The following is a 14042-nucleotide window of genomic DNA, read 5'->3' on the forward strand; positions in this document are numbered from 1 at the left end:
CCACCCCTTCGCTGTTGGAAATTGCTGAGACCTCCTCCCATGCCTCTCCCACCCTCATCCTCTTCCACGCTTTACCTTGCCCTCTACTTCTGCCTCTTGGGCTTCTCTCTTGTTTATTTGCTTGTGTGCTGTTGAGCTCGCATGCGTGCGTGCGCGTATTATTCGACCTGTACTTCTCTCTGTATTCGTCTCTCTTCGCTGCTTCTTTGCTTGCGAGGTGTGTGTGTGTGTGTGTGTGTGTGTGTGTGTGCGTGTGCTTGACATGGGGAGGATCTCTTAAAAACGAAAAAACAACAACATCGCTACTCTCACTCACTCTCTCTCTCTCTGGCCCCATACAACCTCTATGTCGCCGCTTGTGCTGGCTCTCTTATTCTGATTCTCTCGTATGGTTTCTTCGGTCCTGTGTCCGCTTTATGCTTCTCTTGTGTGGTGTGCGCGCGTGTGTTCGCCTGGTTGACTGATCGCACCTCCTCTGTTCCCCTCTTTTTGGTCGGTTTGTCTTTGCTCATCGATGTTGAAGTAATGAAATGCTCCCCTCACGCCTCCCCTCCCTGTACGTCCTCTTCTGCTTTCTTTGTCTCTTCTGCTGACCTCTCTTTTCGAGGCCCCCCCACCCCCTCTCCCCTCTCCCCTGCTTCCCCCTCTCCCCCGTCTACTATATATCTTTGCGTCCCTCCCCCCCTCTCTCTCTCCCTGTTAACGTGCTACTGTACTTTTTCCTTTCACCAGTTCTCTTACCTCACCCGTTGTCTTGTTTGCGTGCTTTCTCTTCTTCCCCACCGCTCGCACTGACGACGGCTAGCCACTTCAGTACGTGGCATCTCAGGGCCCAGTGCCCCTCTCTTTGGGGGGAGGGGTGGGGAGGCCAAGCAGCCTGCAGCCTGCCCTCGCGTACGGCTATGCGGAGATTTGGCGTCGGTGGGCAGGCCTGGCCTGACACTGCGCCGAAGAGATGTGCGGTCATGAGCATGTTGGTGCCGGCTCACAGGAAATCGTGCCGATGATTTAATCCACATATGGGCGTGCGCCTGCCATTTTTTTGTTTTGTTCTTTTCTGTCATTGCGGCGTTGCGGTGAGGTTGAGTGTAGTGCTGAGTCTCGCTTGCGCTGCATGAAGTGGTGATACGCAATGGGGTGGAACGACGCCCGACGGCGTTGGTTTGGCCCCGTTCCGCGGCGAGCCTTCAGTACAGGTCTGCATTCTACAAGAGGTAAATTTTAGCCCTCAGGCCTGCAAAGCATTTGGCTTAGCGAGACTTCAGGATTCCGTTGTAGCGAGGGAGAAGGAGCACGGAGGCGGCGCCTCCGTGCTCATACGATCGGACATACGTGTAGATGTAGGCACTCCCCCTTCACTTCATTCTCCCCGAGGAAGTGAAAGCAGTGACCCTACTGGCTGAATGCACTCCACGTCCAGTTACGTAGCTAAGAGTGACCTCGTGACACCGGAAGTTCTCGATCGGGTCTCACAGGACGTCGTACTTAGTCCTCATGTCACTGGAATGGACGCCGACTTCCACTACTCGGTGTGAGGGGCACAGAAGAAAGACCCAGCCGGCCGGGGACCGTTCTGCACGATGGGTTCAATGGAGACCACTTGGCATGCGCAAGCACTAAAAGACACTCCCGCATGGCACAGCGCAGGTGCGATCACGGATACGCTCTGGGACGTTGTCCTTGCGTTCGACTGCTTCATTTATGATTGCGCCACGCCGCTGAGTGACCCGCTGTGCAATCAGGCTCGCTGCCTGCGTTGAGAAGTAACACGGCCGATGTGGGTGCCTGTTCATCATTGACGGGCACCCACTTCGGCTCTTTCCACAAAGCGGACTGAAAACTACACTCCGCCCTGATTGCAAAATCGATCCTCAAAGATTGTGCCTACCACAGCGGCAATGAAGCGAAGATGCGCGAGCTTCAGTGGGCCGCGCTGACCATGACCACAGCGACAACCCGAAAGCGCATCAATGGGGGAGGCGGATCGCCCAGGCAGTGACACCCACCACAACGCTACCGCATGTACACACAACGACTAAGCATCACTCAAGGATAAAGTAGCATTCATGAATCATAGAGACCACGACCAGGAAAGTTGCCCCACCTGAGGAAACTGCTTATCCACTGTTCTAGGCCTCAAAACTGAGGCGATCGGAGTAAGCGCTTGAGAAGGTACCCTGTGCGTCGCGCGAGCGCCACCCTCTCTCGGATGCGCTCATCAGCGAGCTCCGAAGGATGGGTACGATCCTGCAACGCCCTCACCCCGGCGATCCTCAATCCGTGGCACGCATTCAGGCCCCCCATGCCCCCCCTCCTCCGCACACTGCGCGCACCGGCAATGTGAAACGGTGACCGCTACCTCTCAGTGCGAGAAGAGCAGGCCGGCGTGTTGGTGAAGATGCCCCAGCGGAAGTCAAGGCGGCACTCGGCAGCCCCCCGCCCACGCCCCGCCCGCGCCCCACCGAGACCCCACCCCACGCTCCCCAAACCGCCCACGCCGGGTGGGCTCGAGGTGGCACCCTGCGCGGTCCACTGCGGCTGCGCCCTGAACGTCGCCGAAATTCACTGTGATAGTGTCAAGACTGTCCCGATGCACTGCAGGAGGGCGCTGCTCGGCAGCAACAGTCACAGTGTCGCCGGTGGCCGCGTCCCCTCCACGTGGAGAGAGGGGCTCGCTGTGCCCCTCCTGAAAGCCGCAGAAGCCCTGCGGTGATTCCGCGTCCTAGTGCTGTGCGGTGCCGGCCAGCAATCTGTGCCGGCTACTCGAGTGAATGACCTCGCGACGACTGCGCGACTATCTGGGAGGCAGGCTGCCGCCAAAAGCACTCCGGCTTCCGCCCCCCGCCGCTGCACCGTGGACCCGTGGGCTTTGCTCCTGCACAAAGCGGTGCAGCCCCAGTCCGGCGCCCAGGTGGGAGCGGCGCTTGTGGACTGCGGCCGCGCGTTTGGCCCGGTAGGCCACGCCGCTGCGTAGGTTCAACGTAGGCCCGCACCCCGTGCTCGTTTCCCCAAGGCGAAATGGAGGAGGGCAACGTTTGCACGCGGAGTCCCACAGGGATCTGCCCGAGGCCCTCTTCTCTTTGGTGCCGCAGGCTCCCTGAGCGTGGAGCTGGGCAAGACACCCGGGCTGCGCCCCGCCGTCTTTGCTGATGGCGCCACACTCCTCACGCCCTCCACAGACATGGCTGCCACACAAGCGGCGCTACAGTCCACCCTTTGGGGGGGGGGTGGAGCACTGGACGCTGGGGCACACGCTGCGGTGCGCGACCAGCCGCCACTCTCAGTTGCACGCACGCACCGGGAGTGGGATCGCTACCCCCGCCTTCTCGGCGTGGACCGCCAGCCAATGCGCGGCCCTGGGCGGCACGTGGCAGAGGTCATCGACGCAGCCGCAGCCCGACTAGCCAGGCTGAGGGCGGTCGGCTCGCAGGGGTGGGGCCCGCCAAAGGGTCATCACTGCTCTTTCTATATGGCACTTCTTGATCCAACGCTACTCTACGGCGCCACCGCGTGGTGTAGCAGTGAGGGCACAAGCTGTGGGAAGGGCCTTGAGGGCCTTCCCGCCAAGGCAGCCGCAGCCGTTGCGGATTCGCCAGCATACACAGGGAACACAGGTCTACTCGAAGAGGCCGATCTGCTGCCCCCTCGACGCCGTAGTACTGCTGCGCCGCACCCGACTGCATACCTCCGCCACCACTTGAGGAGGCTGAGCTGTGTGTGCGGCGTGTAAGGTGTACAGGCCAGATGACGGTGTCGCCACAACGCTTCAACGGCCTCTATGCAGGTATGCCGGCATTAACTCTTTCGGAGCTCCTCACGCCCACACCTCCCTCATGCGCAGTGGTCGCGTGTGCTTCAATGTAGTGCTTCCGGACGAGCTGCAGGCGGGCTCTCTCGGGCAAAGAAAATCCTGCGGCACACAATCGGTGACTCTCCTGTTTTGCGAAGCACCCTTACTCGCAGCGGGTAGATGGTGGGGTAAAGACCTACATGACGCCAGGAGGAGCCTCGACACTTAATGATCATCAGACACTCATAGACGCAGCGTCAAGATTCTGCGGCCCCCCTCACTTGCAGCTATCGCGCCGAGCGCGAGGCAGTGGGGCTGAGGGATCGACTTGCTGCGGAGACAGCTGGATTAGCCAAGACACAGAAAAACAAGTGTGATTATAGCCACGGACTTGTTCTTCCCTCTCTGCGCCCAACGCGGGCCCTACACCGGCGGTGAATGGCATGCTGTGACGTATCTGGGCGCCAATGCTAGCGCCACTAGCCCGTTGCGTGCGCCTCTCGTTTCAGCTTGCCGTTGGTCATCGTGAATTGGAGCACAAGAACGAGAACAACAAGCTGGCCGAATCGGTAATGTCAGGGGAGGGGGGTCGACGCTAGCTGCCTGGACCACCAACTTGGCCACCGGTCTCAGACGCCAGGCCGACACCCCTCGTTACCTACAGAATCGATGCCACTGCTTCCGCCTTCGAGTAGCAGCCCTGGGCGCGGCTCGCTCGAATTAAGGCGTGCAGCTCTCCCAACTCTGTCCGGCGCCGATCGCGCAGCACGTACCTGTAGAAGGGGTGAGGACGGCCAGGAAGAGCCGGCTGGATGCCTAGCCTGATTCGACGGCAGGACTGCTCGTCCTATAGACGGTCAGGACCTCAACCGCAGCGCAACTGAGTCAGCTCAGGTGTGTGCTTGCATGCGTCTTTTTGTTTGTTTACGTAATTTGTGGTGGAATGGACGCACTGCAACAGAATAAGTACTTCAGCGTGTGTGTACATAACGACCGCATTTCCCGCCTCCTTCACTGTACCCACACCCACTCCACCCGCACGTCCATGTCTCGTGGGCAGACGCGGCTTCTTCTGTGCATTTTTTTTTGGCTCACTCGCTCCGCCTCCCCCTTTTCTTCAGAAGGCACGCTTTGCTTGTTGTTGCACTCACATGCTTTGTCGCTGTTGCTTGTCTGTTGTGCGCTCGGTCGCGTGCGTCGCTCTCCCTTCCTCTTCTTTCCTCTTCCTCCTTCTGTCGTTGTGTTTGGATCGTCATCGATGCACCTCTGCACTCTGCCTTCTCTCCGAGGGCTGTTTCTCTTTGTTCTTTGCTTGTCTTAGCAAAACGCGGCTGATGATAGGGTGAAGCGTGACTGCTGTGGAAAGAGGGACGGGAATGATTGCGACCCACCCCGTTGCATCCCCACTTCCAGGAATTCACTCTTGGGTCCTCCTCTCTCTCTCTTTCTCTTCCTTCTCAGCTTTCTACCACTAACTTCACCCCTACTCATCCCTTCTTACTCGACCACGAGTTGTGCTTACACATCAAGCGTTGATTAGCCTGTGGCGTGCGTGTGCCAGTGTGGCTGTGGCGTAGTTACGCATGACAGGACTCTCTTACATTTTTGTTTCGTCTATCGAATTGCTACATCATCTACAGTGGGGCGTTTTTTTCTTTCCTTTTCCCCCTTCAGTCGCTGCTGCTGTGCATGTGCGTCTGTGGTGGTAACTGGTGTGGGTCAGGGGCGCGAGAGAGGAGCGAAGATTCCAGGACTGGAGAACAAAATCAGCGGACGCAGAGGCGAGAAGCGTTTGAAGCGCTTCTTGTGCTTCCCCCTCCCTCTTCGTCCTCTCTTTCTACTGCTTCCACTACCACGACTGCCGCTCCCCTCATCGAAAAGCAGAGGGAGGAAAGCGACAAGAAGAATAACACAAAATGGCTGCAACCGCCCTGACAGCACTGCCTTCGCCTTCTCTCTTTCTCCCCCTTTTCTCCCTGCCCCTCCCCAATTGAGTATCGATGCACACCAATTTGTTGCCGATTTTTCCCTCACTCTGTGCGCATATCGATTTCTCTTTTTCTTTCGTTCTCTCCTTTCAAGACTGTTAACGCGATGACTGCCACTCGTCACACTCCCTGCTGTCAATCTGTCTGTCAGTGTATAATGCTTGTCCGCATATTCGTGTATTTCTTCCAACCTACCCTCTCCCCTCCCCTCTCCCCATCTCTGTCATCACTTCACCGTGCTGCCATGCCTGTTCTTTTCAAGTATGGGAGCGTGCGTGCATGTACACATGTGTGCGTGTGTGTGTGTGTGTGTGTGACCCGCTCTCGTTATGTCTTCTCCCTCTCTCCTCGCCATCTTCATTCTGATTGTCGTTTTCGGGGAGTGCGTAGGTATCTGCGCATCCCACCGGCTCCCTCCTTTCTCTTTCCCCACCATCGCCCATCAGAGCCACCTCCTTTTCCTCTTCTGTCGTTGGAGTGCGTGTGGTATCCCCCTTTTCTCCTCTTTTCATTCAGGCCCGCCTCTCCCTCGTCCTCTCTCTCTTTTTTTTTCTTACCCGCTTGCCAGAGAATTTTGCGCGCACTCCCTCTCTGTGTCAGCCTCCACCCACGAGCGATCATCTTCTCTGCTCTTCCTTCTCCTTTGTGCGTATTTATATATATGTGTGTGTCTCTCTCGCTGTGAGTATGCGAGGCACCCATTTCTGCGCTTGAGTGCTGTATGCCTGCGCATCTTTTATTCTTCCTTTTCTCTCACCATATATCCACTACCACTCTCTCACGCTCTCCGGTGCCCCCTTCTCCCCCTCCCTTCCTCACCTTTTCCCGAGTGCGTGTCTGTCTCTCTCAGTGTGTCGTCATGTATGTCTGTTTTAGGACTCTCTAGCTGCCCTTTTAGCTGCTGCTTTGAAAACACCACTGTTGTGTAGTTAAGTGAGAGAGGGGAGGGGAGCGAGGCGGTGGGCGAGTACAGCAAGACTCATTGGGCCATCCATAAGTCATTCACCCCTCTCTCATGCTCAGCTTGTCGCTTTGCTTATTTTAGTGATGTTTTGCTCATTTCCCTTTCATTGCTGTCCATTGATCACCTACTGTATCACTAGGCGGATAAGGCTTTCACTTCCAGTTTCGCTTGACTGCTGTCACCTCCTCACACCTCTCTCTTATCCATACTTCACCGCCTCAGCTCTATCCCTGTCTCCCTTAACACGCACAGACGCCCTGACACCGCCACCCATGCCCTGCCTTCTGCCTCCAGGGATGGGGCAGGATGAGAGAGCACCAACCCACGCCCGCAGACTAACAGGCAAGAGGAGGGGAGGCGAGTGGGTGGGCGCTGTTGCAAAGGAAAGAACGATGTTCTTCACATCATCGTTTGCGCCTCCCCTCCCCCCCTCTCACCTTCTCTCTTTTCGCTCTCCGCGTGTTTGCGACTTTGGCCCTTTCCTTGTCCAAGAAGGCGCTATGCATACGTGCATGTGCGAGCGCCTTGTAGCCACACGCCCTCGCCCTCCCCCCTTACGCTCGTTTTGCACTCCCCAGCTCTCTTATTGGGCGGAGTTGTCATGCCAACTTAGAGGTCTTCTTCCTTGTTCTCTTTTTGTGTGTGTGTGTGAGCCCGTATTCCGTTGGGCTCCCTCCCCCAATACTCTCTTCATGGCGGTTGTTCGTGCTGGCTGACTTACTCGCTCGCCCACCAACTCGCCCCCTTTTACACGTGTGTGTGTGTGTGTTTGTGGATGAGGGGGGACACCATCACAGCAGGACTTCTATCCGGCCCTGTCTCGCCTATGTCAGCCCGTCAGAGTTTCCTCTCTGTGGGATATGTGTGCGTGCTTGTGCCTGCTACCACAGCAGGAGATACGTGAGAAACATTCTTGCAGAGTCGTCGTTACGACGATGCCTCCCCCCTCCCCTCTCCTCTTCACGCTGCACTCCCCCGCTTTGCTACCCGTGAGCCGCACCATCTCGGCGCGCTTCAAGTGGGGCTGCGCTGGACTTCTCTTTTGTCTCCTCCTCTTACTTCTCCTCGCTGTTCACTTACGTCTTCCCTTTTCTCCTTTTGGCTTTCGCCTTGGCATCTGTGAACACTTTCATCAACGCATCGTTGTGTGCCTTCCTCTGCGTGCCTGCGTGTGATCGGCACTTTCCCCCTTCTCTCTTCCTCCTTTTCTTTTGTTTCCTGCGTGCCATGCACCAGCACATTGCTCCCCCCCTCCCCCCCTCCCCTACACACTCCCACAACTAAAGAGCCGTAGCATCAACTGCCCTTGACAGGCACAAGCCCGCACACAGCAAGGGGAAGACGAGAAGAACAACAACGACGCACGCGCGCAGCTGTAATCCAATATCGCACGTCGCACCAAGGACACCACACCATACAAGAGCAGCCTTAGCGAGCTTCCGAGGAAACAACCCCTCCCCTCCCGGTGCACCGCCAAAGAGGAGAGGGCAACGGACGGAGCGAAGGGACGGGTACACATATCTATACCCACTAGCTGCATTAAAGGAGGCGAGCAGCGGGGGAGAGATCACGGCGTGCGAGGAGGGAGAGGGGCGTGTTAGGTGCCGTCTGTGTAAGTGTGTCGCTCTCTGCGACTGTGTGTGTGCGTGTGTGTGCTTCCGCACTTAAATCAGCGACAAGCGCAGAGGAAGAGGTGAGGGAGGAGGTTGCAGCGCACGAGGGTCTCCTTTAGTGTCCTCAGCAGCAGGAGCTGACGCTCAGTAGCCATGATTCTTGAAGGCGCGCCGGTGACGGGGCTGACGCTGCTCATCTCGACTGTGTCATCAGCAATGGTGCGGGGCCACTACACGCGTTACCGTAACCTGGCCTTTCCTGTAGACACGCTGGCGACCCCCCTCAGCAGCTTCGCGGTCGCAAAGCGCCTCCTGCTGCAGAGCATTCCGGTAGGCCCGCTGGGCATTTCTGTCATGGATGTATTTCTCGCTATCAACCTGCTCTATCAGTTTCGCACGCTGGAGCGGCGATGGGGGTCCAACTCGTACATGGCGTTTGTCTTCAGTTCAGCCATGCTTGGCGTGTGCGCCATCCAACTCTTCGTCGCGGAGAGCGGGTCGAAGCAGCTGTCCATCGACGCTGTCCGCATCCTCTCTGCTGCCGGCACCATCACCCCTTTGTCAGCGCTAGCCACTTGTTATCTTCGGGAGGTACCGCCACGGTCGACATTGGCTATGCGCATCCCTGGCACGAACTTCACCATTTCCGAGAAGGCATTGATGCTGCTGCCGCTACTGAAGCTCGTGCTGTGCCCCAGCACACAGCTGCAGATGCAGACGTTCCGCCGGGCAGCGGTGGAGGTCGACGTGGGTGTGTGGACACGGTTGTGGCTTGCCATCATTGGCGCTATCTTTTCCATGATGTCAACCCGCTCGTGTGTCATACGGTGGTGGCTGACGCTCTTCACTCGGTACATGTGCCGGCCACTGCTGCGTTTCCTGCGGCCTCTGACAGAGGCTCTATTTGGGCCGTCGTTCACTGTGGACCACGCCAAACCGCGGAGCGCGCAGCACCAGCAGGGCGGCAACGGAAACTTTCAACTGGGCATCGGCAGTGCTCGCGGCAACTTCGGTGGCGCTGACGACGCTGGTGTTGTGGACGGTGGTCGATACGTGGTGGAGAGCCTGACAGGTGATGCCACGCTGCAGGAGGTACGTGCCCGCATGCGCGCGCGGCGGCACAGGGCTCAACAGCAGCAGAGCCCACGTGCCGGAGTCGTAGCCGCCGGTGCGGTTGATCCAGCGCGGCGTACCAGTCCCCAGGAGGAGGCGGCGAGAAACGAGGCAATCGCGACTGTAGAGGAAATTGGACTCAACGCGTCACGTGACGAGATCATCGCAGCACTGGACATGACGGGAGGTCACCTTGAGATGGCTGTGCAAATCCTTCTGGGCAACTAAAACGCGCTGAGTGACTCCTGCCATCATCCTCATCCTCATCCTCATCCCATCCCTGAGCGCCCTCTTCACCTCTCTTGCAGTGACGTTGTTCTTGCAGCTCTGTCATGACGGAGGTGTCTCTTACGCACTCGTTTTTTCCTCTTCTCCTCGTGCCCTCTTAATGCGATTCCCTTCATTTCTCCCTCCTCTCCCACCCGCTGTGCGCGTGTGAGCCACTGTGATGTTGCCCTTTCCCTCCACCATTTCATATCCTGCCTTGGCTCCTTACTGCAACACATCATCGATGTGCAGTCAGTATCTCTTTCTCTGTGCGTGTTCTCTAGTACCTTTCCTTGTCCCCTCTCTCTTTCTGTGATGTCAGCGGTCTCCTGCAGCGGATGGTATCATCGTGTAGACTCGCCCCATCCCTCTGTCTCGCGATCTTTCACACGCACACACACACACCCTCTTTTTCTCGCTCTCTGCAGGTGCGTGTGTGTGTGTGGGTGTGGGTGGGTAGTGCGTGAAATGCAGGACTCGTACACACCACTCATGTGTCAAACTTCCTCCCCTTCCCACCGCCTTCCTCTTTCAGAAAGAACAAAAGTTACTCAAGAGGACATACAACACAGCGATCATCTTCGCGTAGCCGCCCACGCTCCGATAGCCACACAGACGTACACACGCGCGTGTGTCGTGTGTGTCCTCGTGAGCCCCTCCCTCTGTGCGCGCTGGCAGCTCGGCGCCTGCGTACTTTCTCCTCTTTCACACACACCTACACAAGCCCATACGCTCACACAGAAAACAGGGGAATACAAGGCGCTGGTGGTCACGGAGCCCTCATGGACGCTGCCATCGTGCGTCTACGTGGGTGCCTCGGAGAGCTTCTTTCATATTACCCACATGTGCTGCGCAATGTGTTCGAGCCAGAGCCCTCACTGCTTGGTGCACCCGAACCCTCCCAGCAGCAACTGCAAGACCCCTCGGCGGTAGCGGACATCATTGAGGGCTTCCTGACGGAGCTCACCAGAGTCCTCTCCATTGGCATCCGCGATGACAACCTCGGGCTGTGGTCGGTACTAGAGCTACTGGAGTGCGTGCCAGACCGCATGCAGGCTGTCGCCGAGGCGACCGCAGCAGCAACTCAGACGGCCGTCCTGGGCGAGGACAGAACGCGCGGGCCGCTACAAGAGCTCCAGCGGTTCCGCTTTGCGTCCCAGCTGGTCTACGTGGTCCGCTCTACTTTTCCCGCTGCCTCACACGCGCTGCGGACCAGAATTCTTCTTCGCTTGACCCTCAATCAAGGGTGTCTCCTGGCGGCTCTCGAGCTGCTTCGGGAGTGGTGCAGGCAAGAGCTTCTTGCGTTCTACGCCGCTAGTGACAGAGGTTGTAGCAACAGTGTGGTTGGCTCGGTGCCGTCTGAGGCCTTGTTGGTACAACCTGACAGCGGCAGCGACGTGTGGAATTCCTTCGTTGCCGCCATCGCCCCAGTGGCGGGTCCACCGGTCGCTGAAATCGCAGCCGGCGCGCCGAAGCTGGCTGCCCAGCCCTTCCACCTGCAGCTTCTCGTCTCCGGGCTCGACGACAGCAGCGCGGCCTCACGTGCCTATTACACACAGGTGCAGAGCTACGTGTACGGTCGTCGACCCACGCGGCCGTCCGCACTAGTGTGCTATCGTGCTGCTCTTCAGAAGCAGTCTAACATAGTGAGGAAAGACGACGACTCCGCTCGATCCCCCTCCAAAAGCGAAGATGCCGTGTTCTCTCCGCAGATTTCCCCGCACCCTGCCGAGCAGTTCGCTCTGCGTGTGGAGTCGCTGCCGGTTGATTGTCGAACCGCATCATCCAAGGCAGCTGCTCCCGTACCTAAGGGCAACATGTCGTACGGCTCCTCGTCCACTTTGTCATCACTTCTCATCACGCAGGGGTCGTCATCCTCCGTGCGTGACGGACGAGTCCGAGGCACGAAGAAGCGGCGACGAAGGCGTCCCTCGCTCCACACAACGGACTCGGAGGCAGCAGTGCATGCTGAGGATGCAGCGGTACCGCCGATGCTGTTGGCAGACAAAACTGGCAACAGCACCAGCGACAACACCTGTAGCGTCGAGGAGACGGCAGTGAATTCGTCAACGGTGGTGGCAGACGTGAGGAAGTGCCAAGATGCTCCAGAGGCGGTAGAGGAAGTAGCGGCCTCATACACGCAAGATGACGTTCTTCAGAAGGCCGACCCGCAGGTAATACCAGCCGCGGATGAGACTGGGGTTACTGAAGCAGCAAGTAAGGCCCTCGATACCGCCTCAATAGACCTGCCTGCCGCCGCCTTCTCTAACTTGTCTCCCGCACTGTGCGCGAGTAAGCTGCCGTCCATGAATCTCGATTCCTCGTCTGCCCCCGCACCTTCTTCTGAGCTAACGGACCTCCGACACAGCCTGTGGTTGTGCTGGTTTGCTGTCATGACGCACGCTGAGTCGGTGGAGCGTTCACGTATCATTCTGCATGATGTGGATGCGAACACCTTGTAGGAGAGGACTCTCCTGATGGTGAGGGAAGGGCGAAACAAAGGAAATGGAGAGCACACACGACAACCGGATCGCCTTCACCCGAGTCAGAGAAAGTGTAGAGGCGAGCAATGACAGACTCGCTCAGCCTCTAGGGTTTTTTTGGCCCTTCTTTTCTCTTTCCTACACCCCGATGACGGGGGGACACCTCCGGAGCGGTATCTCGTGCTCCAACACCCACCCAACCCCCCTTGCCAATGCGCCGAACTGCTTCCAGTGGCGACAGGGCCAAGCACCTACGACGTGCGTGTGGGAGGGGGAGGGTTAGAGCGGTGTATCGCTGCGGATGTCAGCGGTCAAGCCCTGGACGGCGCTTCGTCAGAGCAACCTGCGTCAGTGAGCACGCTTGTCCTACCCATAGGATCGGCAGAGTGTCAGCGTCAGTCGAGTGCATCTCACCCGGCCCTCGCCACCTACTGCGGTGGGGAGCCCTGAACCACCCCGAGGGGTGCACCAGGGGGCGCCCGGCGCACTGGGAGCTGCTCTGAGGCGACCATGCGGAGCGAGGTGGGTGGTCAGAGTGGGAGGCAGTCGCGGCACTCCGATGACTGTGCGTCGGCGCCTTGCTGCAGCACGTTTCTACGGCTGCTTCGCACCCGACGATGGGCGCCTGTGGCCAGGGACGGGAGGGGGTCAAGTCCCACCTGACCTCATGGCCTACGACAGAGAATGGCCACGCTGGAGAGTTGGAAAAGGTTCTCTCCACACACATGAGTGAGGGGCTCACACCAGAGCTGCGCGATGGGCCCCGACTGCCACTGACTGGACGAAGAATACACGACAAGGGTTGTCATCGATAGAGGTGAGAGAGGGAAGCGGCGAGAAGGCAGCGACGCCATGGTGGGGTGCGCGCACGTGAGGTGCGCCTCTCCTCCCTCCCTTTTCTCCTCAAAGATGCATATTCACTCGCTGAAACGGGATGCAAACAGCCACGTCTGCGAAGGGGGGTGGTCACGCACCTGCAGCAGAGTCATAGGCACTTCTCGAGCTGTAGCTTCTGCACGCAGGGGAGCGTGCGGTGCTCCTTGACGAACGGACAGCCACTCAGAGTTTAGTAAAGGAGGCCTGCTGTAGTGCAATCACCCCAGGGCTCACTGTGTGTGCTTGTGTGCGTCTGTCTGCCTGTGTTGTACGTTGCCTCCCCATGTGAGAAAGAGGAAGTGTGCATCACACCCCGACATCACACAGGCGCAGGCATGTTTATAGGTGTGGTGTGCACCACCATCATCAGGCACCCAAAAGAGAAGAAAACGAGCCCTGCACGGTTCGTGCTCTTCTTGTGATCGGCAGCACTCCGAATCTCTCAATCTGCGAGTGCTTGAGCTTCTGACCATGAGCTTCTTGTTCCCCCACCTTGCGTTGCTGGTCGGCACCGGCGCGAGAAGGTGTCGCACTATCATACACACCATCGACAACAATGCTGAGGCAAGCAGAAACAGGGGCAACTAAACAGCAAAGGGAATGGGCTAAGGGGTCGCTGGAGAGCACAACGGCAGCTGCAGAAGCCGCAGTGGCAGTGGGCTTCCTGAATGGCGACACCTACTCAATCATTGGAGATACCCGCCATCTCGCTCTCTACATGAGCTCAGCACAACGACTTCCTCGAAGCAGCCTTGTCGTTCATTCATTGCCTTGTAGAGACACACGAGACTGTGGCTTTCCAGTCCACCCCTCTTTCCCTTTGCGCTACACATGTGCTGACGTGTTGAGTTCGACCTGTGCACACATGCATAAGACTAGCGGTACAAGCAGCCTTTCCTTTCATGTACTTTGCCATGCTTTCATCCCCACTACTAACCAACTCCTCCT

General features: G+C 58.0%; 2 protein-coding genes across 2 annotated transcripts, besides 4 other annotated features; both read left to right on the forward strand.

Annotated features, from left to right (window-relative positions):
* Positions 1 to 791: 791 nt before the first annotated feature.
* Positions 792 to 1526: a repeat region.
* A 611-nt stretch (positions 1527 to 2137) lies between these two features.
* Positions 2138 to 2818: a repeat region.
* A 266-nt stretch (positions 2819 to 3084) lies between these two features.
* Positions 3085 to 4733: a repeat region.
* A 3775-nt stretch (positions 4734 to 8508) lies between these two features.
* LPMP_241550 (hypothetical protein) lies at positions 8509 to 9696 on the forward strand (the record flags this gene model as incomplete). Its single annotated transcript, XM_010701192.1, has 1 exon — positions 8509 to 9696. The coding sequence occupies one exon, from the start codon at positions 8509 to 8511 to the stop codon at positions 9694 to 9696; it is 1188 nt and encodes a 395-aa protein (XP_010699494.1).
* An 821-nt stretch (positions 9697 to 10517) lies between these two features.
* LPMP_241560 (hypothetical protein) lies at positions 10518 to 12197 on the forward strand (the record flags this gene model as incomplete). Its single annotated transcript, XM_010701193.1, has 1 exon — positions 10518 to 12197. One exon carries the CDS (start codon positions 10518 to 10520, stop codon positions 12195 to 12197), a length of 1680 nt encoding a protein of 559 aa, XP_010699495.1.
* A 165-nt stretch (positions 12198 to 12362) lies between these two features.
* Positions 12363 to 12914: a repeat region.
* Positions 12915 to 14042: the final 1128 nt, after the last annotated feature.

This window comes from Leishmania panamensis (genome assembly GCF_000755165.1).
Source record: "Leishmania panamensis strain MHOM/PA/94/PSC-1 chromosome 24 sequence".
In the NCBI taxonomy this organism is placed as follows: domain Eukaryota; phylum Euglenozoa; class Kinetoplastea; order Trypanosomatida; family Trypanosomatidae; genus Leishmania; species Leishmania panamensis.